Source organism: Salvelinus namaycush, chromosome 14 (genome assembly GCF_016432855.1).
Source record: "Salvelinus namaycush isolate Seneca chromosome 14, SaNama_1.0, whole genome shotgun sequence".
NCBI lineage: Eukaryota > Metazoa > Chordata > Actinopteri > Salmoniformes > Salmonidae > Salvelinus > Salvelinus namaycush.
Window position 1 is genome coordinate 1,805,875 of NC_052320.1, and position 24,431 is coordinate 1,830,305.

The 24,431-nt window shown below is 48.4% G+C and overlaps 1 protein-coding gene across 1 annotated transcript in view; it reads right to left on the bottom strand.

The window, feature by feature from the left end:
- LOC120059542 (guanine nucleotide-binding protein G(t) subunit alpha-2-like) overlaps positions 1-14,651 on the bottom strand; it is a 33,832-nt gene extending 19,181 nt beyond the window's left edge. Inside the window, exons 1-9 of the mRNA XM_039008674.1 lie at positions 14,633-14,651; positions 13,900-13,925; positions 13,571-13,628; positions 8,321-8,363; positions 7,996-8,137; positions 7,715-7,875; positions 7,294-7,422; positions 6,505-6,634; positions 3,293-3,446 (exon numbers count right to left, since the gene is read on the bottom strand). Coding sequence (XP_038864602.1) covers positions 3,293-3,446; positions 6,505-6,634; positions 7,294-7,422; positions 7,715-7,875; positions 7,996-8,137; positions 8,321-8,363; positions 13,571-13,628; positions 13,900-13,925; positions 14,633-14,651 — 862 coding nt within the window. The remainder of the gene's footprint in view (positions 1-3,292; positions 3,447-6,504; positions 6,635-7,293; positions 7,423-7,714; positions 7,876-7,995; positions 8,138-8,320; positions 8,364-13,570; positions 13,629-13,899; positions 13,926-14,632) is intronic.
- Between the last annotated feature and the right edge of the window lie 9,780 nt (positions 14,652-24,431).

Genomic DNA, 24,431 nt, shown 5'->3' on the forward strand with positions numbered 1-24,431 from the left:
TGGTACTGTAGGTTACTACTGGTACTGTAGGTTACTGACTGGTACTGTAGGTTACTTACTGTAGGTTACTGACTGGTACTGTAGGTCACTGACTGGTACTGTAGGTCACTGACTGTAGGTTACTGACTGGTACTGTAGGTCACTGACTGGTACTGTAGGTTACTGACTGGTACTGTAGGTTACTGACTGGTACTGTAGGTCACTGACTGGTACTGTAGGTCACTGACTGTAGGTTACTGACTGGTACTGTAGGTTACTGACTGGTACTGTAGGTTACTGACTGGTACTGTAGGTCACTGACTGGTACTGTAGGTCACTGACTGGTCCTGTAGGTTACTTACTGGTACTGTAGGTTACTGACTGGTACTGTAGGTTACTGACTGGTACTGTAGGTTACTGACTGGTACTGTAGGTCACTGACTGGTCCTGTAGGTTACTTACTGGTACTGTAGGTTACTGACTGGTACTGGAGGTTACTGACTGGTACTGTAGGTCACTGACTGGTACTGTAGGTTACTGACTGGTACTGTAGGTTACTGACTGGTACTGTAGGTTACTGACTGGTACTGTAGGTTACTGACTGGTACTGTAGGTCACTGACTGGTACTGTAGGTTACTGACTGGTACTGTAGGTTACTTACTGTAGGTTACTGACTGGTACTGTAGGTTACTGACTGGTACTGTAGGTTACTTACTGTAGGTTACTGACTGGTACTGTAGGTTACTTACTGTAGGTTACTGACTGGTACTGTAGGTTACTGACTGGTACTGTAGGTTACTGACTGTAGGTTACTGACTGGTACTGTAGGTTACTGACTGGTACTGTAGGTCACTGACTGTAGGTTACTGACTGGTACTGTAGGTCACTGACTGGTACTGTAGGTTACTGACTGGTACTGTAGTTACTGACTGGTACTGTAGGTCACTGACTGTACTGTAGGTTACTGACTGGTACTGTAGGTTACTGACTGGTACTGTAGGTTACTGACTGGTACTGTAGGTCACTGACTGGTACTGTAGGTCACTGACTGGTACTGTAGGTTACTTACTGTAGGTTACTGACTGGTACTGTAGGTTACTGACTGGTACTGTAGGTCACTGACTGGTACTGTAGGTTACTGACTGGTACTGTAGGTCACTGACTGGTCCTGTAGGTTACTTACTGGTACTGTAGGTTACTGACTGGTACTGTAGGTTACTGACTGGTACTGTAGGTTACTGACTGGTACTGTAGGTTACTGACTGGTACTGTAGGTCACTGACTGGTCCTGTAGGTTACTGACTGGTACTGTAGGTTACTGACTGGTACTGTAGGTTACTTACTGGTACTGTAGGTTACTGACTGGTACTGTAGGTTACTTACTGTAGGTTACTGACTGGTACTGTAGGTTACTGACTGGTACTGTAGGTCACTGACTGGTACTGTAGGTTACTGACTGGTACTGTAGGTTACTGACTGGTACTGTAGGTTACTGACTGGTACTGTAGGTCACTGACTGGTACTGTAGGTTACTGACTGGTACTGTAGGTTACTGACTGGTACTGTAGGTTACAACTGGTACTGTAGGTTACTTACTGTAGGTTACTGACTGGTACTGTAGGTTACTGACTGGTACTGTAGGTCACTGACTGTAGGTTACTGACTGGTACTGTAGGTCACTGACTGGTACTGTAGGTTACTGACTGGTACTGTAGGTTACTGACTGGTACTGTAGGTTACTGACTGGTACTGTAGGTCACTGACTGGTACTGTAGGTTACTGACTGGTACTGTAGGTTACTGACTGGTACTGTAGGTTACTGACTGGTACTGTAGGTCACTGACTGGTACTGTAGGTTACTGACTGGTACTGTAGGTTACTGACTGGTACTGTAGGTCACTGACTGGTACTGTAGGTTACTGACTGGTACTGTAGGTTACTGACTGGTACTGTAGGTTACTGACTGGTACTGTAGGTCACTGACTGGTACTGTAGGTCACTGACTGGTCCTGTAGGTTACTTACTGGTACTGTAGGTTACTGACTGGTACTGTAGGTTACTGACTGTATCTGTAGGTTACTGACTGGTACTGTAGGTTACTGACTGGTACTGTAGGTCACTGACTGGTCCTGTAGGTTACTTACTGGTACTGTAGGTTACTGACTGGTACTGTAGGTTACTTACTGGTACTGTAGGTCACTGACTGGTACTGTAGGTTACTGACTGGTACTGTAGGTTACTGACTGGTACTGTAGGTTACTGACTGGTACTGTAGGTCACTGACTGGTACTGTAGGTTACTGACTGGTACTGTAGGTTACTGACTGGTACTGTAGGTTACTTACTGGTACTGTAGGTTACTGACTGGTACTGTAGGTTACTGACTGGTACTGTAGGTTACTGACTGGTACTGTAGGTCACTGACTGGTACTGTAGGTTACTGACTGGTACTGTAGGTTACTGACTGGTACTGTAGGTTACTTACTGGTACTGTAGGTTACTGACTGGTACTTTAGGTTACTGACTGGTACTGTAGGTCACTGACTGGTACTGTAGGTTACTGACTGGTACTGTAGGTCACTGACTGGTACTTTATGTTACTGACTGGTACTGTAGGTCACTGACTGGTACTGTAGGTTACTGACTGGTACTGTAGGTTACTGACTGTAACTGTAGGTTACTGACTGGTACTGTAGGTTACTGACTGGTACTGTAGGTTACTTACTGGTACTGTAGGTCACTGACTGGTACTTTATGTTACTGACTGGTACTGTAGGTCACTGACTGGTACTGTAGGTTACTGACTGGTACTGTAGGTTACTGACTGGTACTGTAGGTTACTGACTGGTACTGTAGGTTACTGACTGGTACTGTAGGTTACTTACGTTCTCGTGTTCTTCTTTCTGTTTCTCGTTTGTTTTTGTTCTACTTGACTTGTTTATGAATATTTATGTATTACTGATATTGATAGCTACATTGTTGGGAAAAAGCATGCAGGAAAGGCATTTCACTGTACTTGTGCACGTAACAATAACTTGAAACTTATCAGTGAGATATTTACACTGTATTCATTCATTCGTCGCATGGTAAATAATATACTTCAAACTAAAGGCCAAAAGCTCAGGGAAGGCCTCCCGGGTGGCGCAGTGGTCTAGGGCGATGAGACAAGATAGTAATTACTAGCGATTGGATACCACGAAAATTGGGGAGAAAATGGGATAAAAATTAAAATATATATATTTTTTAAACAATAAATTAAAAAAAGCTCAGGGAAAACAACGTTTTGCCATTTGGGACTCAGAGTAGGACTCACCATCGTAGTCGGGGAAGCAGACATTGAGGTGGACATGCTTGATTTTCTCTTGGAAGACGTCCTTCTTGTTGAGGAAGAGCACGTGGGTGGTGTCCTCGAAGAACCTGTGGTTGCAGATACTGTTGAACAGGTGGAGAGACTCGTGCATGCGGTTCTGAAAACAGGAGAGGAGGGTATAGGAATGATGTATCATTATCTTCATCATCATGATCATCGTTGGTCTACAAAACCGTCAACAACCTCAGCTGGCTGCGATCACTAGCCGGTGAGGTTTGGTTGATTCATATCAGCATCTCCTGTGGTGTGGTTGATTCATATCAGCATCTCCTGTGGTGTGGTTGATTCATATCAGCCTCTCCTGTGGTGTGGTTGATTCATATCAGCCTCTCCTGTGGTGTGGTTGAATCATATCAGCCTCTCCTGTGGTGTGGTTGAATCATATCAGTATCTCCTGTGGTGTGGTTGATTCATATCAGCCTCTCCTGTGGTGTGGTTGATTCATATCAGCCTCTCCTGTGGTGTGGTTGAATCATATCAGTATCTCCTGTGGTGTGGTTGATTCATATCAGCCTCTCCTGTGGTGTGGTTGATTCATATCAGCATCTCCTGTGGTGTGGTTGATTCATATCAGCATCTCCTGTGGTGTGGTTGATTCATATCAGCCTCTCCTGTGGTGTGGTTGATTCATATCAGCCTCTCCTGTGGTGTGGTTGATTCATATCAGCCTCTCCTGTGGTGTGGTTGAATCATATCAGTATCTCCTGTGGTGTGGTTGATTCATATCAGTATCTCCTGTGGTGTGGTTGATTCATATCAGCATCTCCTGTGGTGTGGTTGAATCATATCAGTATCTCCTGTGGTGTGGTTGATTCTTATCAGCCTCTCCTGTGGTGTGGTTGAATCATATCAGCCTCTCCTGTGGTGTGGTTGAATCATATCAGTATCTCCTGTGGTGTGGTTGATTCATATCAGTATCTCCTGTGGTGCGGTTGATTCATATCAGCCTCTCCTGTGGTGTGGTTGAATCATATCAGCATCTCCTGTGGTGTGGTTGAATCATATCAGTATCTCATGTGGTGTGGTTGATTCATATCAGCCTCTCCTGTGGTGTGGTTGATTCATATCAGCCTCTCCTGTGGTGTGGTTGATTCATATCAGCATCTCCTGTGGTGTGGTTGATTCATATCAGCCTCTCCTGTGGTGTGGTTGAATCATATCAGTATCTCCTGTGGTGTGGTTGATTCATATCAGTATCTCCTGTGGTGTGGTTGATTCATATCAGCATCTCCTGTGGTGTGGTTGATTCATATCAGCCTCTCCTGTGGTGTGGTTGATTCATATCAGCCTCTCCTGTGGTGTGGTTGATTCATATCAGCCTCTCCTGTGGTGTGGTTGAATCATATCAGCCTCTCCTGTGGTGTGGTTGATTCATATCAGCCTCTCCTGTGGTGTGGTTGATTCATATCAGCCTCTCCTGTGGTGTGGTTGATTCATATCAGTATTTCCTGTGGTGTGGTTGATTCATATCAGCATCTCCTGTGGTGTGGTTGATTCATATCAGCATCTCCTGTGGTGTGGTTGATTCATATCAGCATGTCCTGTGGTGTGGTTGATTCATATCAGCATCTCCTGTGGTGTGGTTGATTCATATCAGCATCTCCTGTGGTGTGGTTGATTCATATCAGCATCTCCTGTGGTGTGGTTGAATCATATCTCCTGTGGTGTGGTTGATTCATATCAGCATCTCCTGTGGTGTGGTTGAATCATATCTCCTGTGGTGTGGTTGATACATATCAGCATCTCCTGTGATGTGGTTGATTCATATCAGCCTCTCCTATGGTGTGGTTGATTCATATCAGCATCTCCTGTGGTGTGGTTGATTCATATCAGCATCTCCTGTGGTGTGGTTGATTCATATCAGCCTCTCCTGTGGTGTGGTTGATTCATATCAGCCTCTCCTGTGGTGTGGTTGAATCATATCAGTATCTCCTGTGGTGTGGTTGATTCATATCAGCCTCTCCTGTGGTGTGGTTGAATCATATCAGTATCTCCTGTGGTGTGGTTGATTCATATCAGCATCTCCTGTGGTGTGGTTGATTCATATCAGCATCTCCTGTGGTGTGGTTGATTCATATCAGCCTCTCCTGTGGTGTGGTTGATTCATATCAGCCTCTCCTGTGGTGTGGTTGAATCATATCAGCCTCTCCTGTGGTGTGGTTGAATCATATCAGTATCTCCTGTGGTGTGGTTGATTCATATCAGCCTCTCCTGTGGTGTGGTTGATTCATATCAGCCTCTCCTGTGGTGTGGTTGAATCATATCAGTATCTCCTGTGGTGTGGTTGATTCATATCAGCCTCTCCTGTGGTGTGGTTGATTCATATCAGCATCTCCTGTGGTGTGGTTGATTCATATCAGCATCTCCTGTGGTGTGGTTGATTCATATCAGCATCTCCTGTGGTGTGGTTGATTCATATCAGCCTCTCCTGTGGTGTGGTTGATTCATATCAGCCTCTCCTGTGGTGTGGTTGAATCATATCAGTATCTCCTGTGGTGTGGTTGATTCATATCAGTATCTCCTGTGGTTAGGTTGATTCATATCAGCATCTCCTGTGGTGTGGTTGAATCATATCAGTATCTCCTGTGGTGTGGTTGATTCATATCAGCCTCTCCTGTGGTGTGGTTGAATCATATCAGCCTCTCCTGTGGTGTGGTTGAATCATATCAGTATCTCCTGTGGTGTGGTTGATTCATATCAGTATCTCCTGTGGTGCGGTTGATTCATATCAGCCTCTCCTGTGGTGTGGTTGAATCATATCAGTATCTCCTGTGGTGTGGTTGATTCATATCAGTATCTCCTGTGGTGCGGTTGATTCATATCAGCCTCTCCTGTGGTGTGGTTGAATCATATCAGCATCTCCTGTGGTGTGGTTGAATCATATCAGTATCTCCTGTGGTGTGGTTGATTCATATCAGCCTCTCCTGTGGTGTGGTTGATTCATATCAGTATCTCCTGTGGTGTGGTTGATTCATATCAGCATCTCCTGTGGTGTGGTTGAATCATATCAGCATCTCAACTGTCCCCAGGGAGGTAGAGTCTCCTGTAGTTTAACTTTGAAGCCTGTGTGTGTGTGTGTGTGTGTGTGTGTGTGTGTGTGTGTGTGTGTGTGTGAGTGTGAGTGTGTGTGTGTGTGTGTGTGTGTGTGTGATCACCACTTCCTCGTCCTCCAGCAGCACCAGGTCATACGCGCTGAGGGAACTACAGAACAGGACGCAATGGACGCCCTGGAAACAGTGGATCCACTTCTTCCTCTCTTCTCTTCTGCCGCTCATATCAAACATCCTGTCCGTCAGAGAGACACAACGATCAATCAATCAATTGACCAAATCAATCAGTTATAAAGCCCTATTTTTTTTTTTACAGGAGAGGAGCGTTCAGCAACTACAGTACTTAATCATTATGAGTGTGCGTTAGGAAAATATCACAGCTCCTCCAGTGTGTATTTAGTTGGTGTATATGGTGAGAGCGTGGCACTTGCCAAGGTTGGTGGTTCAATTCTAGCAGCGATCACATACAAATACAAAAAAATATACTTCACGCTCTATAAGTTGCCGGTGTAACGGAGGTGATTTGAAATCACACTCTCATTAAGACATAGCCCTTACTGGCTGCGTTTACACAGGCAGCCCAATTCTGATATTTTGCCGAGTTATTGGCAATGGCAAAAGAGCTTATGTGATTGGTCAAAAGACCAATTGGTGAGAGAAAAAAATGATCAGAATCGGGCTGTCTGTGTAAACACAGCCGTAGACTTGTAAACCCAAATGCTGCTCTCAGATCACAAGGATTTTCTTTAATGGTTAAGACGTTGGGTTGTTGTGCAAGAGGCCTGTGGTTCGATCGCACCAGTTTACACTACCTAACCTGAATTCTACCTCTTTGCAGGTGTACTGTAATGTACTGTGACAAGGCAGTCCGGTAGTTAGCTACTGTAGCATCACCTGAATTGGATGTCTTTACAGATGAACCTCTCCTCGTTAACCCCGCCGGTCGTGATCCTGCACCGTAGGATGTCTTGGTCATTGGGGGTCAAGTCAGCCACGGTGATGCGGTCAAGGTCACTGAGGAAGCTGTCGGAGAATGGCAAAATCAATCAATCCCAAGATCAGATCACTAAGGTAGGCTGTAAGTGTCAGAGCTGTTTGTATTCATCAACCGTCTCCAAGTAGAAGTGCTGATCTAGGATCAGATTTGCCTTTTAGATCATAATGAATAAGATGACATGGACAAAGGGGGGGGGGGGGACCTGATCCTAGATCAGCACCCTCCTGAGACGCTTCATGGATACAGATCCCAGATCAGCACTCTGAAACGCTAGTGAATACGGGTCCTGGGTAATAACGGCAGACCGATTTAACTCATTAGTGAGCGGAGTCGAGGAGCTGGTAGCCTTCAGCTGCTCTCTCAAAGCACTCCTGGACGCCAGGGTCCAGCCACAGCTTCTTGATGCACTCAGCCAGCTCAGGAGGCATGGTGCCCTCTTCAGTGGAGTTGGAAAGGTTCTCTAGCTTCTTGCCCTCATCCTGGCCACATAGAGAACAACACATCTATGTCAGTATAGTTTAGGTACACAGGTCCATACAGTGTAGTATAATATACTGTAGTATGGTATAGTACACACACACACAGCTTGCAGTACCCACCTCTGCGGCTGGCGATCCGTACTTGATCTCCAGGATGCTCATGCCTCTGACGATGGACAAAGCTGACTGCAGGATGTTACCAAAGATCACCTCTCTGTACATCACCTTCTCCTCCTCATTAAAACCACCCTGGTGGAGGATTCTGTGGAGGAGAGAAGAAGGGGTTGGTGTTGCTCACTTATCCAAACTGCCACCTAGTGGTATATTTGTAACACTGCGGCTCACTTTCTCTCAGCTGCCCCTAGTGGTATATATTTGACACTGCGGCTCATTTCTCTCAGCTGCCCGACATTCAGTGAGAGGGTTCAGTTTTAAATTAACTCACTTCATTTGTTTTACGATGGTGCTTTTCCCCGACTCCTCAGCACCTGAAAGAAAACAAAAATACACCATTTATTGACAGTTAAATGTCATCCATTTAACGTTTTCGTTACATGGCTATCATCTGTGACACAGACAGAAAATGTAATGTATCAGAAGAAAAGTATGACCTGCTTGTGGCAAAACAAAAGCCTTGTCATTACATATCTGTTGACCTTTATCAGTCACATAATATGTAACATAATTACAGTTAAGTAGAAGTCCCTCAGGCCAAGAATACTCTTGGACCTTGTGGCTAGAGAGAACATATGGCACTTCCCAAACGGCACCCTATTCCCTATATAGTCCAGTACGGCTCAAATAGCACCCTTTTGACTAGGGTCTAATAGGGTGCCATTTGGGATGCACAATAATGGAAAGATGCTACTTAGAGAGTAACAAGCCAGTCAGTATATACTGTCCTCCTGTAACCAGGCCAGTCAGTATATAATGTCATCCCGTAACCAGGCCAGTCAGTATATAATATTCTCCTGTAACCAGGCCAGTCAGTTTATAATGTCATCCTGTAACCAGGCCTGTCAGTATATAATGTCATCCTGTAACCAGGCCAGTCAGTATATACTGTCCTCCTGTAACCAGGCCAGTCAGTATATAATATTCTCCTGTAACCAGGCCAGTCAGTTTATAATGTCATCCTGTAACCAGGCCTGTCAGTATATAATGTCATCCTGTAACCAGGCCAGTCAGTGTATAATGTTATCCTGTAACCAGGCCAGGCCAGTCAGTATATAAGTCTCTGCTCATTTTAGCTCTAGCCTGGTTCCAAATCTGTTGGTGCTGTCTTGCCAACTCCTATGGTGGCATGTTAATTTATATAGATAGGAGTTCGCTATACAGCTGGCTATTCAACTCAAACAATCTCAGCTTAGTTTAGTAGTTAAATGGGTAATTGTAGTAAAGTTGATTAGATTATTCAACAACACAGCAGTTATAAAGACCATAGACAGACATCATCCAATAGATGCCTCTTATGGAAAAGTGTTCTCCATTTAATCTACTCTAATTGGTCGAGGCCTGCGCCACTCATAGCCACAGACGGCACCCATTGGCTCAGTGCCCTTCCAGATTAAGTTTGGCTGCCCTCCTCTTCACGTACCCCCTTGCTGAGTGTTATGGATGGGCTTCATGTCTCCTGTATCTTAACATATCAAGCATTATGTAACCTGGTCCTGTGTCTTAACACAGCAAGCATTATGTAACCTGGTCCTGTGTCTTAACACATCAAGCATTATGTAACCTGGTCCTGTGTCTTAACACATCAAGCATTATGTAACCTGGTCCTGTGTCTTAACACAGCAAGCATTATGTAACCTGGTCCTGTGTCTTAACACATCAAGCATTATGTAACCTGGTCCTGTGTCTTAACACATCAAGCATTATGTAACCTGGTCCTGTGTCTTAACACATCAAGCATTATGTAACCTGGTCCTGTGTCTTAACACATCAAGCATTATGTAACCTGGTCCTGTGTCTTAACACAGCAAGCATTATGTAACCTGGTCCTGTGTCTTTACACATCAAGCATTATGTAACCTGGTCCTGTGTCTTAACACAGCAAGCATTATTTAACCTGGTCCTGTGTCTTAACACATCAAGCATTATGTAACCTGGTCCTGTGTCTTAACACATCAAGCATTATGTAACCTGGTCCTGTGTCTTAACACATCAAGCATTATGTAACCTGGTCCTGTGAAAAAAGATACTTTAAGTCTGAGCCAGCACAGTACAGTTTGAATTGGGTCGGCACAGTAGTGTGAAAGGGTGAATGCTGTCAGAGGAGAGAATGGGTACACATTTCTTGACTGCATCTGGAGTCTGAACTAAACCCATCAGTGTAATCGGCTTGGCACCTCATCGGCAGGGTTCCATTATTCACTTGGACCTTTAGTAGTGATTATTTAACCACCTCAATGTGTCCTGCCTTTCCCCTGGAATGGACTCACTGGGAGGGAGCAATGGAACTCAGGGAGCAATGGAACTCAGGGAGCAATGGAACTCAGGGAGCAATGGACCTCAGGGAACAATGGAACTCAGGGAGCAATGGAACTCAGGGAACAATGGACCTCAGGGAACAATGGAACTCAGGGAACAATGGAACTCAGGGTGCAATGGACCTCGGGGAACAATGGACCTCAGGGAGCAATGGAACTCAGGGAACAATGGACCTCAGGGAGCAATGGACCTCAGGGAGCAATGGACCTCAGGGAGCAATGGAACTCAGGGAACAATGGAACTCAGGGAACAATGGAACTCAGGGAACAATGGAACTCAGGGAGCAATGGAACTCAGGGAGCAATGGAACTCAGGGAGCAATGGACCTCAGGGAGCAATGGAACTCAATGTACCTCAAGGTCTGAATCTGTACTTTAACAAACCACAAAAATCTCTTCCTTTTCTAGGTTCAGTCACATATAGCTGAAACATTCTGAGAGAAAGAATATTATGCCTTGATCTGTGTGTATTGGTTCTTAACTGTCAATGTTCAGACCAAGTGCATATTCAATTCACAGACAGAATCAGTACTCAGGGCCTGTTTCAATCAGATCCGTTTCTGCCGACATCCACATAGCGGTTGTTTTGATGGTGTCGGAGGTGGAACTGAGCTGTCAAATCCACAAGCAGCTCCGTTGTGGTAATAATGAGGATTTGTTTACATAGCAGGTTAGGATAATTAATGTGGCAGGTTAGGATAATTAATGTAGCATAGAGACCATAGAGTATGATATCATTTGATGGAATATATTCAACACCAGAACGATTAAATGTGAAAATTACAGATGTTATCTCAATTTCATTTTAAATATTTTTTGTCGTATCCAGAGGCCAGGTTTTCAGAGGGACCAATCATGTCGTATTAAATGATGCCCTCCTTTCCAATGCGGTCCCTCCTTGCTTCTGGATGGCAGATTAATACAAACCTCAACCAGTGGTGTAAAGTACTTTAAGTAAAAATACTTTAAAGTACAACATAAGGCGTTTTTTGGTTATCTGTACTTTACATTACTATTTATATTTTAGAAAAATTTTACTCCACTACATTCCTAAAGAAAATAATGTACTTTTTACTCTATACATTTTCCCTGACACCCAAAAGTACTCATTACATGTTTAATGCTTAGCAGGACAGGAAATTGGTACAATTGACGCCCTTATCAAGAGAACCACCCTGATCATCCCTACTTCCTCTGATCTGGAGGACTCACTAAACAGAGAACATCCCTGGTCATCCCTACTGCCTCTGATCTGGTGGACTCACTAAACAGAGAACATCACTGGTCATCCCTACTGCCTCTGATCTGGTGGACTCACTAAACAGAGAACATCCCTGGTCATCCCTACTGCCTCTGATCTGGTGGACTCACTAAACACAAATGCTTTCTTTGTAAATGATGTCTGAGTGTTGGAGTGTGCCCCTGGCTATCTGTTAATGATGTCTGAGTGTTGGAGTGGGCCCCTGGCTATCTGTAAATGATGTTGGAGTGTTACCCTGGCTATCAGTAAATGATGTCTGAGTGTTGGAGTGTGCCCCTGGCTATCTGTTAATGATGTCTGAGTGTTGGAGTGTTACCCTGGCTATCTGTAAATGATGTCTGAGTGTTGGAGTGGGCCCCTGGCTATCTGTTAATGATGTCTGAGTGTTGGAGTGTGCCCCTGGCTGTCTGTAAATGATGTCTGAGTGTTGGAGTGTGCCCCTGGCTGTCTGTAAATGATGTCTGAGTGTTGGAGTGTTACCCTGGCTATCAGTAAATGATGTCTGAGTGTTGGAGTGTTACCCTGGCTATCAGTAAATGATGTCTGGGTGTTGGAGTGTTCCCCTGGCTATCTGTAAATGATGTTTGAGTGTTGGAGTGTTGCCCCTGGCTATCAGTAAATGATGTCTGAGTGTTGGAGTGTTGCCCCTGGCTATCAGTAAATGATGTCTGAGTGTTGGAGTGTTACCCTGGCTATCAGTAAATGATGTCTGGGTGTTGGAGTGTTACCCTGGCTATCTGTAAATGATGTCTGAGTGTTGGAGTGTTACCCTGGCTATCTGTAAATGATGTCTGGGTGTTGGAGTGTTCCCCTGGCTATCTGTAAATGATGTCTGAGTGTTAGAGTGTTCCCCTGGCTATCTGTAAATGATGTCTGAGTGTTGGAGTGTGCCCCTGGCTATCTGTAAATGATGTCTGAGTGTTGGAGTGTGCCCCTGGCTGTCTGTAAATGATGTCTGAGTGTTGGAGTGTGCCCCTGGCTGTCTGTAAATGATGTCTGAGTGTTGGAGTGTGCCCCTGGCTATCTGTAAATGATGTCTGAGTGTTGGAGTGTGCCCCTGGCTATCTGTAAATGATGTCTGAGTGTTGGAGTGTGCCCCTGGCTATCTGTAAATGATGTCTGAGTGTTGGAGTGTGCCCCTGGCTATCTGTAAATGATGTCTGAGTGTTGGAGTGTGCCCCTGGCTATCTGTAAATGATGTCTGAGTGTTGGAGTGTGCCCCTGGCTATCTGTAAATTATGTCTGAGTGTTGGAGTGTTACCCTGGCTATCTGTAAATGATGTCTGAGTGTTGGAGTGTTACCCTGGCTATCTGTAAATGATGTCTGAGTGTTGGAGTGTGCCCCTGGCTATCTGTAAATGATGTCTGAGTGTTGGAGTGTTACCCTGGCTATCTGTAAATAATGTCTGAGTGTTGGAGTGTGCCCCTGGCTAGTCGTAAATAAAAATAAATAAACGATGCCATCTGGATTGCTTAATATAAGTAATTTGAAATTATTTATACCTTTACTTTTGATACTTAAGTATATTTTAGCGATTACATTTACTTTTGATATTTAAAACCAAATACTTTTAGACTTTTATTCAAGTAGTATTTTACTGGGTGACTTTCACTTTTACTTGAGTCATTTTCTATTAAGGTATCTTTACTTTTATTAATCAAGTATGACAATTGGGTACTTTTTCCACCACTGACCTCAACCAAATCTCGGATATCACATCATATGTCACAAAAAATATCCTGTTTATGATTCCATGGTATTTAGCTGAAATATTGCCTTTCAGTTCCTGTATGAAGAGGAAACCAAATCTAATGGGGGATTCCAACGTTTTAGCCATTAGGCCAAAAGTACCTTACAAGTTTCAGACAGGGCTACCTCATCACAAGAGCATATTTCCAAAGCATCTCTGATACATTCACACCAATGGGTTGATTCACTTACCCAGCATCAGCACTTTAACTGCCTTGGACTCGGCCAGCTCCTTCTTCAGCTCCTTGGCGTCTATCCCCTCCTCTCCCTCCATCTCCAGATCCTCAGGCTCGTCCATCGACATCTTGGTGGTTAGTTGTCCTAGCTGCCTAGCTACACAGAAACAGGTTTGTAGTCACTAAACGTGCTGCAACAAAACAAGAAAATCTCCTACAGGACGATTGATTGACAGGTCGTTGAGGTGATTGAAGACCCGTTAGATTATCAATAGATGTCCAGATAGAAAGACAATGAGTTGTTAGGTAGTAGGTAGACTACTGTTTAAGGGATACTAAGTCAATGTGTCGCTCCTCTGCAGCTTCAGAGGCTAAATATCACCCAGGTAGTCTCTGTGGTTTAAAGCTCATGTCTTACAACATGGAAACACCAGAAGCCAAATCCTATTAACACAGCTAATTAGGAGTGAAAATCCATGATTTTAAGAGTGGTTACATTTCTTCAATAAAAAATTGTCATGCTAAAACAGGAAAGGGCCTTCCCCAAACTGTTTCAACAAAGTTGGAAGCACAGAATTGTCTAGAATGTCATTGTATGCTGTAAAGTTAAGATATCCCTTCACTGGAACTAAGGCGTCTAGCCCAAACCATGTAAAACCAGACCATTATTCCTCCTCCACCAAACTTTCCAGTTGGTACTATGCATTGGGGCAGGTATTGTTCTCCTGGCATCCGCCAAACCCAGATTTGTCCATCGGACTGCCAGAAGGTGAAGTGTGATTCATCACTCCGGAGAACGTGTTTCTACTGCTCCAGAGTCCAATAAGCTTAGCAAGCTTTACATCGCTCCAGCCGGCGCTTGGTGATCTGAGGCTTGTGTGCTGCTGCTCGGCCATGGAAACCCATTTCATGAAGCTCCCAAAGATCATGATTAGGTGATTATTGGAGTCAGGTGTGTTAGCTGGAGCTGGGGCAAAACTGTGACACCAATCAGGCCCTCGGGGACTGGAATTTCCCACCCCTGCACTAAGCGCTTCAGCTCTCGGCGTCCCATTCTGTGAGCTTGTGTGACGCCTACCACTTCCCAGCTGAGCCATTGTTGCCTCTAGACGTTTCCACTTCACAATAACAGCACTTACAGTTGACCGGCGCAGCTCTAGCAGGGCAGAAATTTGATGCACAGACTTGTTGGAAAGATAGCATCTTATGACGGTGCCACGTTGAAAGTCACTGAGCTCTAAAGTAAGGCCATTCTACTGCCAATTTTTGTCTATGGAGATTGCAGGTTTGTGTGCTTGATTTTACTCAACTTTCAGTGATAGGTGTGGCTGAAATAGCCAAATCCATGAATTTTAAGGGGTGTCCACATACTTTTGTGTATATAGTGTGTCTGTCATAAGCCTGTCTTAAGCCTGTCTTATTTTTAACTGTTGTGGTGCTGACAGACCTGGCGGTCAACAGAGGTCAGAGTTCAGAGCTCAAGCTCTATGTGGCATCATGGTTGCTGGAACCGTCACAACTCCATCACAACTGTAGACCAGGGTTAATCTACCTCATCACAATGGTAGACCAGGGTTAATCTACCTCATCACAACCTTAGACCAGGGTTAATCTACCACATCATGACCTTAGACCAGGGTTAATCTACCACATCATGACCTTAGACCAGGGTTAATCTACCTCATCACAACCTTAGACCAGGGTTAATCTACCTCATCACAACCTTAGACCAGGGTTAATCTACCACATCATGACCTTAGACCGGGGTTAATCTACCTCATCACAACCTTAGACCAGGGTTAATCTACCTCATCACAACCTTAGACCAGGGTTAATCTACCTCATCACAACCTTAGACCGGGGTTAATCTACCTCATCATGACCTTAGACCAGGGTTAATCTACCTCATCATGACCTTAGACCAGGGTTAATCTACCTCATCACAACCTTAGACCGGGGTTAATCTACCTCATCACAACCTTAGACCAGGGTTAATCTACCTCATCATGACCTTAGACCGGGGTTAATCTACCTCATCATGACCTTAGACCAGGGTTAATCTACCTCACCATGACCTTAGACCAGGGTTAATCTACCTCATCACAACCTTAGACCAGGGTTAATATACCTCATCACAACCTTAGACCAGGGTTAATCTACCACATCATGACCTTAGACCAGGGTTAATCTACCTCACCATGACCTTAGACCAGGGTTAATCTACCTCATCACAACCTTAGACCAGGGTTAATCTACCTCATCACAACCTTAGACCAGGGTTAATCTACCTCATCACAACCTTAGACCAGGGTTAATCTACCACATCATGACCTTAGACCAGGGTTAATCTACCTCATCATGACCTTAGACCAGGGTTAATCTACCTCATCACAACCTTAGACCAGGGTTAATCTACCTCATCATGACCTTAGACCAGGGTTAATCTACCTCATCACAACCTTAGACCAGGGTTAATCTACCTCATCACAACCTTAGACCAGGGTTAATCTACCTCATCACAACCTTAGACCAGGGTTAATCTACCTCATCACAACCTTAGACCGGGGTTAATCTAACTCATCATGGTTGATGAAACCGTGCTGGAAAGGACAATGTGAAAGAAACATGTCCGCGCTAGCACAGTTTGGTTCGGGTCGGCACACTAGTGTGAGAAGGGTAAGGGTATGAGGGTGTGCAGGCTTTTGATCCAGCCCTGCTTTATTCTACCTCATCACGACCTTAGACCAGGGTTAACCTACCTCATCATGACCTTAGACCAGGGTTAACCAACCTCATCATGACTTTAGACCATTAGAACAGGGTTAACGTACCTCATCACGACCTTAGACCAGGGTAAATCTACCTCATCATGACCTTAGACCAGGTTTAACCTACCTCATCAGAACCTTAGACCAGGGTTAACGTACCTCATCATGACCTTAGACCATGGTTAACCAACCTCATCACAACCTCTCCAATTCCTGTCCTGGAGAGCTAGTGGGTGTGCAGGGTTTTGATCCAGCCCTGCAGTAACACACCTGATTCATCTAATCGTCATGGTCCAGATAGAGACAGTGATTAGTCTCTATCTGAACAGTGTTAAGACCTTGGTTTCGTGCGCACGACACCAAGGTTCTGATCTTTTGAGGAGATTACCCGCACAGAGCCCCTGTTCCACCCAGGGAGGGACAGGCTGGGCAGATGGCCATCTGTGTGGGTGAGAAGGGATGTGGCTTGTTTTGGACAACTGGGTCACCCTGCTCAGCCATGTAACAACCCCAAAGCTTTGCATGTCAAGAGTTTAATACCAAGTGGGTGACCGAGTCCCAGACTCCCAGAGCCAATCCCCAGCGTGTTGCACCTTTTTTGGGTACTGTGGATTGCCACGTGTGACCAAATGGTCTTTGAACCCGGTTCATCTGCGCACCACAACAGTGTGAGGTTCCCCAATGAGTTACACCCTTCCCCGCTGAGTTACACCCTTCCCCGCTGATTTACACCCTTCCCCGCTGAGTTACACCCTTCCCCGCTGAGTTACACCCTTCCCCGCTGAGTTACACCCTTCCCCGCTGAGTTACACCCTTCCCCGCTGAGTTACACCCTTCCCCGCTGAGTTACACCCTTCCCCGCTGAGTTACACCCTTCCCCGCTGAGTTACACCCTTCCCCGCTGAGTTACACCCTTCCCCGCTGAGTTACACCCTTCCCCGCTGAGTTACACCCTTCCCCGCTGAGTTACACCCTTCCCCGCTGAGTTACACCCTTCCCCGCTGAGTTACACCCTTCCCCGCTGAGTTACACCCTTCCCCGCTGAGTTACACCCTTCCCCGCTGAGTTACACCCTTCCCCGCTGAGTTTACACCCTTCCCCGCTGAGTTTACACCCTTCCCCGCTGAGTTACACCCTTCCCCGCTGAGTTACACCCTTCCCCGCTGAGTTTACACCCTTCCCCGCTGAGTTACACCCTTCCCCGCTGAGTTACACCCTTCCCCGCTGAGTTACACCCTTCCCCGCTGAGTTACACCCTTCCCCGCTGAGTTTACACCCTTCCCCGCTGAGTTTACACCCTTCCCCGCTGAGTTACACCCTTCCCCGCTGAGTTACACCCTTCCCCGCTGAGTTTACACCCTTCCCCGCTGAGTTACACCCTTCCCTGCTGAGTTACACCCCCTTCCCTGCTGAGTTCCTCATCACACAAGCAACCAGATCACATGTTTTACACATGCTCCATACTTAGATCCTATTTATGATCATTGAAGAACACTAACAGAATCCTCCATACCATGTATACAGTATAAGGACCCATCCATAAGAGGTGTTTTCTATACATATCCCTCTGTTATTCTACTAGCACTAGCTGAAGCTTGTGAAAAGCTCCAAACGTCTGCATGTCAAGAGGTTAACTGTTTAATACGGAGCATGTGGCCCTGACTAAGAATAAGGAATGAGAGGCCTCCACTGCACCCAACTACATGTAAATAGACTCCCAGCGGGGTCAATCCTATTGCCTCCTGGACCTTTTTGGATCTTGTTAGTTCACGCAACTATTTGCAGAGTCCGTGCCATGTGTGACCAACTGGTCTTTGAACCCGCGTCGTCTGCCCATTCACTGCAAACCGCCTCCAACCAATTTAGTAATTTGTTAATTAACAATAGATTGTTTTTTGGAACACGGCCTTTAGCCGAAGCTAGGGCTTTGTGAGGTCAGAGGTCAGAAACAGTCTGGCCAGTGTAATCAAACGCCCATGAAAATTATTTTGGCTAATAACGGGGATCACCTAAGGCAAGAAATGTACAAGTGTGTTTGAAATGTCAAATCAAATCAAATGTTATTTGTCACATGCGCCAAATACAACAGGTGTGGGTAGACCTTACCATGTAATGCTTACTTACAAGCCCTTAACCAACAATGTAAGTAAGAAAATGTTTGCAAAAAAAAAAGTACAAATTAAGTCTCATAGCAAAGGGGCTGAATATGCCTAAAATGTCTAAAAACCTATTTTTCTAATTTGCATTATGGGGTACAAAATGTTGAAAAGTCAAGGGGTCAGCAAGTAGCAGCAGCGTAAAAGAAGGGTCCCACTCCCTCCCTGGTAGAGCTCTCTCTCTCTCTCTGTGTGTCTCTCTCTCTCTGTGTCTCTCTCTCTTTCTCGCTCTCTCTCGCTCTGTGTGTGTCTCTCTCGCTCCCTTTCTCTCCCTCTCGCTCCCTTTCCTTCTCTCTCTCGCTCCCTTTCCTTCTCTCTCTCACTCCCTTTCTCTCTCTGGGACTTAACTGGCACTCCAGTCTCCTTTTCACCTCAGTTAATACCTGATTTACTTAACAAAAGGCACATCTCAATAGGTGGTCCAGGTAAGTCATGATGCAGGTAGCCTAGCGCTTAAAAGGGTTGGGCTAAGAACCGAATGGTTGCTGGTTCTGTCAATGTGCCCTTGAGTGAGCAAGGCATTTAACCTTAATTGCTCCTGTATGGGTTAAGGAAGGACTTGACATGGGTGAAGGACATGAAATGTGTTAAAGAGGGACTTGACACGGGTTAAGGTAAGACTTGACATGCAGTGACGTTTATTAATAGAGCAAAAAATGTACAAAGAAAAAAAAAACATTAAAAAGAATGTATCTGTTGTCTCTCTGTGTTTCATAAATTTCTTTCAGTTCGCAAGAGGTTGAATATATCTCACTGGAGAAAGCATCCAAGCGAATGAAACAGCGCCCCTCTGTCTCAGTATGTGTATCGTATCTATCTGATGCGTTCTGGTCGAAAGGATTATGACATTGTTGCCGCCAGCGAGCATTTGGCAAAGAATATATAAAATAATCAGCCAATCAGTGTTGAGCTAAACTGAGAGAGCTCAGCTGTGAATGGTTCTGGCGCAACAACAAAAAAAGTGTCAAGGGAAGCCAGTTAGGATTTGGCTTCAGACCAACAACATCATAAGCCAAACGTCATTATTGACAGAAAATAAACTTGAACTGTTGCATCTCACTGTGTTGTTGTCCTCTAGTGGCTAGATAGCTAAAATGGGGCCTTTCCAAAATTAGCCATGAATGGAGATAGGGATTTGTACTTGTGGTTTACTCCAGTCCCTAGACATGACACATACACGATCATGTATCCTATACAAGAGCCGTATTAAGGGATACTCAGTAGTAAGCCACTACTCACAGTGATCCTTAAGATACGAAAGCAACTACGCACACAACCTCACTAATTGTTTTGAATATCCTCTTAATGTACACAAAGAACGTGAGGATAGCTGGGGGGTGGTCCAGTAGGGGTTCCTTTAGGGGGTCCAGTAGGAGGTCCAGTAGGGGTTCCTGTAGGGGGTCCAGTGGGAGGTCCAGTAGGAGGTCCAGTAGGGGTTCCTGTAGGGGGTCCAGTAGGAGGTCCAGTAGGGGTTCCTGTAGGGGGTCCAGTAGGAGGTCCAGTAGGGGTTCCTGTAGGGGGTCCAGTAGGAGGTCCAGTAGGGGTCCAGTAGGGGTTCCTGTAGGGGGTCCAGTAGGGGTTCCTGTAGGGGGTCCAGTAGGGAGACCAGTAGGGGTTCCTGTAGGGGGTCCAGATGGGTGGTCCAGTAGGAGGTCCAGTAGGGGGTCCAGATGGGTGGTCCAGTAGGAGGTCCAGTAGGGGGTCCAGTAGGAGGTCCAGATGGGGGGTCCAGTAGGGGGTCCAGATGGGGGGTCCTGTAGGGGGTCCAGTAGGGGGTCCAGTAGGGGGTCCAGATGGGGGGTCCTGTAGGGTGTCCAGATGGGTGGTCCAGTAGGGGGTTCAGATGGGTGGTCCAGTAGGGGGTCCAGATGGGGGGTCCTGTAGGGTGTCCAGATGGGGTGGTCCAGTAGGGGGTCCAGTAGGGGGTCCAGATGGGGGTCCAGATGGGGGGGTCCAGTAGGGGTACAGATGGGTGGTCCAGTAGGGGGTCCAGTAGGGGTCCAGATGGGGGGTCCAGTAGGGGTGGTCCAGTAGGGGGTCCAGATGGGTGGTCCAGTAGGGGGTCCAGTAGGGGGTTCAGATGGGTGGTCCAGTAGGGTGTCCAGTAGTGGGTCCAGTAGGGGGTCCAGATGGGTGGTCCAGTAGGGGGTCAAGTGGGTGTCCAGATGGGGGTCCAGTGGGTGTCCAGATGGGTGGTCCAGTAGGGGGTCCAGTAGGGGGTCCAGATGGGTGGTCCAGTAGGGGGTCCAGATGGGGGGTCCAGTAGGGGTGGTCCAGTAGGGGGTCCAGATGGGTGGTCCAGTAGGGGGTCCAGTAGGGGGTTCAGATGGGTGGTCCAGTAGGGGGTCCAGATGGGTGGTCCAGTAGGGGGTCCAGTAGGGGGTCCAGATGGGTGGTCCAGTAGGGGGTCCAGTAGGGGGTCCAGTAGGGGGTCCAGTAGGAGGTCCAGATGGGTGGTCCAGTAGGAGGTCCAGATGGGTGGTCCAGTAGGAGGTCCAGTAGGGGTTCCTGTAGGGGGTCCAGATGGGTGGTCCAGTAGGAGGTCCAGTAGGGGTTCCTGTAGGGGGTCCAGATGGGTGGTCCAGTAGGAGGTCCAGTAGGAGGTCCAGATGGGTGGTCCAGTAGGGGGTCCAGTAGGGGGTCCAGATGGGTGGTCCAGTAGGGGGTCCAGTAGGGGGTCCAGATGGGTGGTCCAGTAGGGGGTCCAGTAGGGGGTCCAGTAGGGGGTCCAGATGGGTGGTCCAGTAGGAGGTCCAGATGGGTGGTCCAGTAGGAGGTCCAGTAGGGGTTCCTGTAGGGGGTCCAGATGGGTGGTCCAGTAGGAGGTCCAGTAGGGGTTCCTGTAGGGGGTCCAGATGGGTGGTCCAGTAGGAGGTCCAGTAGGAGGTCCAGATGGGTGGTCCAGTAGGAGGTCCAGTAGGAGGTCCAGTAGGGGGTCCAGATGGGTGGTCCAGTAGGAGGTCCAGTAGGGGGTCCAGATAGGAGGTCCAGTAGGGGGTCCAGTAGGGGGTCCAGTAGGGGGGTCCAGTAGGTGGTCCAGTAGGGGGTCCAGATGGGTGGTCCAGTAGGGGGTCCAGATGGGTGGTCCAGTAGGAGGTCCAGTAGGGGGTCCAGATGGGTGGTCCAGATGGGTGGTCCAGATGGGTGGTCCAGTAGGTGGTCCAGTAGGGGGTCCAGATGGGTGGTCCAGTAGGGGGTCCAGTAGGGGGTCCAGATCGGTGGTCCAGTAGGGGGTCCAGATGGGTGGTCCAGTAGGAGGTCCAGTAGGGGGTCCAGATGGGTGGTCCAGATGGGTGGTCCAGTAGGGGGTCCAGTAGGGGGTCCAGATGGGTGGTCCAGTAGGGGGTCCAGTAGGAGGTCCAGATGGGTGGTCCAGTAGGGGGTCCAGTAGGAGGTCCAGTAGGGGGTCCAGTAGGGGGTCCAGTAGGAGGTCCAGGTGGGTGGTCCAGTAGGAGGTCCAGATGGGTGGTCCAGTAGGAGGTCCAGTAGGAGGTCCAGTAGGAGGTCCAGTAGGGGGTCCAGTAGGAGGTCCAGTAGGGGGTCCAGTAGGGGGTCCAGTAGGGGGGTCCAGTAGGTGGTCCAGTAGGGGGTCCAGATGGGTGGTCCAGTAGGGGGTCCAGATGGGTGGTCCAGTAGGGGGTCCAGTAGGGGGTCCAGTAGGGGGTCCAGATGGGTGGTCCAGTAGGGGGTCCAGTCCAGTAGGGGGTCCAGTAGGGGGTCCAGTAGGAGGTCCAGATGGGTGGTCCAGTAGGAGGTCCAGATGGGTGGTCCAGTAGGAGGTCCAGTAGGGGTTCCTGTAGGGGGTCCAGATGGGTGGTCCAGTAGGAGGTCCAGTAGGGGTTCCTGTAGGGGGTCCAGATGGGTGGTCCAGTAGGAGGTCCAGATGGGTGGTCCAGTAGGGGGTCCAGTAGGGGGTCCAGTAGGGGGTCCAGATGGGTGGTCCAGTAGGGGGTCCAGTAGGGGGTCCAGTAGGAGGTCCAGATGGGTGGTCCAGTAGGAGGTCCAGATGGGTGGTCCAGTAGCAGGTCCAGTAGGGGTTCCTGTAGGGGGTCCAGATGGGTGGTTCAGTAGGAGGTCCAGTAGGGGTTCCTGTAGGGGGTCCAGATGGGTGGTCCAGTAGGAGGTCCAGATGGGTGGTCCAGTAGGAGGTCCAGTAGGAGGTCCAGTAGGGGGTCCAGATGGGTGGTCCAGTAGGAGGTCCAGTAGGGGGTCCAGTAGGGGGTCCAGTAGGGGGGTCCAGTAGGTGGTCCAGTAGGGGGTCCAGATGGGTGGTCCAGTAGGGGGTCCAGATGGGTGGTCCAGTAGGAGGTCCAGTAGGGGGTCCAGATGGGTGGTCCAGATGGGTGGTCCAGATGGGTGGTCCAGTAGGTGGTCCAGTAGGGGGTCCAGATGGGTGGTCCAGTAGGGGGTCCAGTAGGGGGTCCAGATGGGTGGTCCAGTAGGGGGTCCAGATGGGTGGTCCAGTAGGAGGTCCAGTAGGGGGTCCAGATGGGTGGTCCAGTAGGGGGTCCAGTAGGGGGTCCAGTAGGGGTCCAGATGGGTGGTCCAGTAGGGGGTCCAGTAGGAGGTCCAGATGGGTGGTCCAGTAGGAGGTCCAGTAGGGGGTCCAGTAGGAGGTCCAGTAGGGGGTCCATTAGGGGGTCCAGTAGGGGGTCCAGGTGGGTGGTCCAGTAGGAGGTCCAGTAGGGGGTCCAGTAGGGGGTCCAGTAGGGGGTCCAGTAGGAGGTCCAGATGGGTGGTCCAGTAGGGGGTCCAGTAGGGGGTCCAGTAGGGGGTCCAGTAGGAGGTCCAGGTGGGTGGTCCAGTAGGAGGTCCAGTAGGGGGTCCAGTAGGAGGTCCAGTAGGGGGTCCAGTAGGAGGTCCAGTAGGAGGTCCAGTAGGAGGTCCAGATGGGTGGTCCAGTAGGAGGTCCAGTAGGAGGTCCAGATGGGTGGTCCAGTAGGGGGTCCAGTAGGGGGTCCAGTAGGAGGTCCAGTAGGGGGTCCAGTAGGGGGTCCAGTAGGAGGTCCAGATGGGTGGTCCAGTAGGAGGTCCAGTAGGGGGTCCAGTAGGAGGTCCAGTAGGGGGTCCAGATGGGTGGTCCAGTAGGGGGTCCAGATTGGTGGTCCAGTAGGGGGTTCAGATGGGTGGTCCAGTATGGTGTCCAGATGGGTGGTCCAGTAGGAGGTCCAGTAGGGGGTCCAGATGGGTGGTCCAGTAGGGGGTCCAGATGGGTGGTCCAGTAGGGGGTTCAGATGGGTGGTCCAGTAGGGGGTCCAGATGGGTGGTCCAGTAGGGGGTCCAGATGGGGGTCCAGATGGGTGGTCCAGATGGGTGGTCCAGATGGGTGGTCCAGTAGGGGGTCCAGTAGGAGGTCCAGATGGGTGGTCCAGATGGGTGGTCCAGATGGTTGGTCCAGTAGGGGGTCCAGTAGGTGGTCCAGTAGGGGGTCCAGATGGGTGGTCCAGTAGGGGGTTCAGATGGGTGGTCCAGTAGGAGGTCCAGTAGGAAGTCCAGTAGGGGGTCCAGTAGGGGGTCCAGATGGGTGGTCCAGTAGGAGGTCCAGTAGGGGGTCCAGTAGGGGGTCCAGATGGGTGGTCCAGTAGGGGGTCCAGATGGGTGGTCCAGATGGGTGGTCCAGTAGGTGGTCCATATGGGTGGTCCAGTAGGAGGTCCAGTAAGGGGTCCAGTAGGGGGTCCAGATGGGTGGTCCAGTAGGAGGTCCAGTAGGGGGTCCAGTAGGGGGTCCAGATGGGTGGTCCAGTAGGGGGTCCAGATGGGTGGTCCAGTAGGGGGTCCAGATGGGTGGTCCAGATGGGTGGTCCAGTAGGTGGTCCAGTAGGGGGTCCAGATGGGGGTCCAGTAGGAGGTCCAGATGGGTGGTCCAGTAGGAGGTCCAGTAGGGGGTCCAGATGGGTGGTCCAGTAGGGGGTCCAGATGGGTGGTCCAGTAGGTGGGTCCAGTAGGGGGTCCA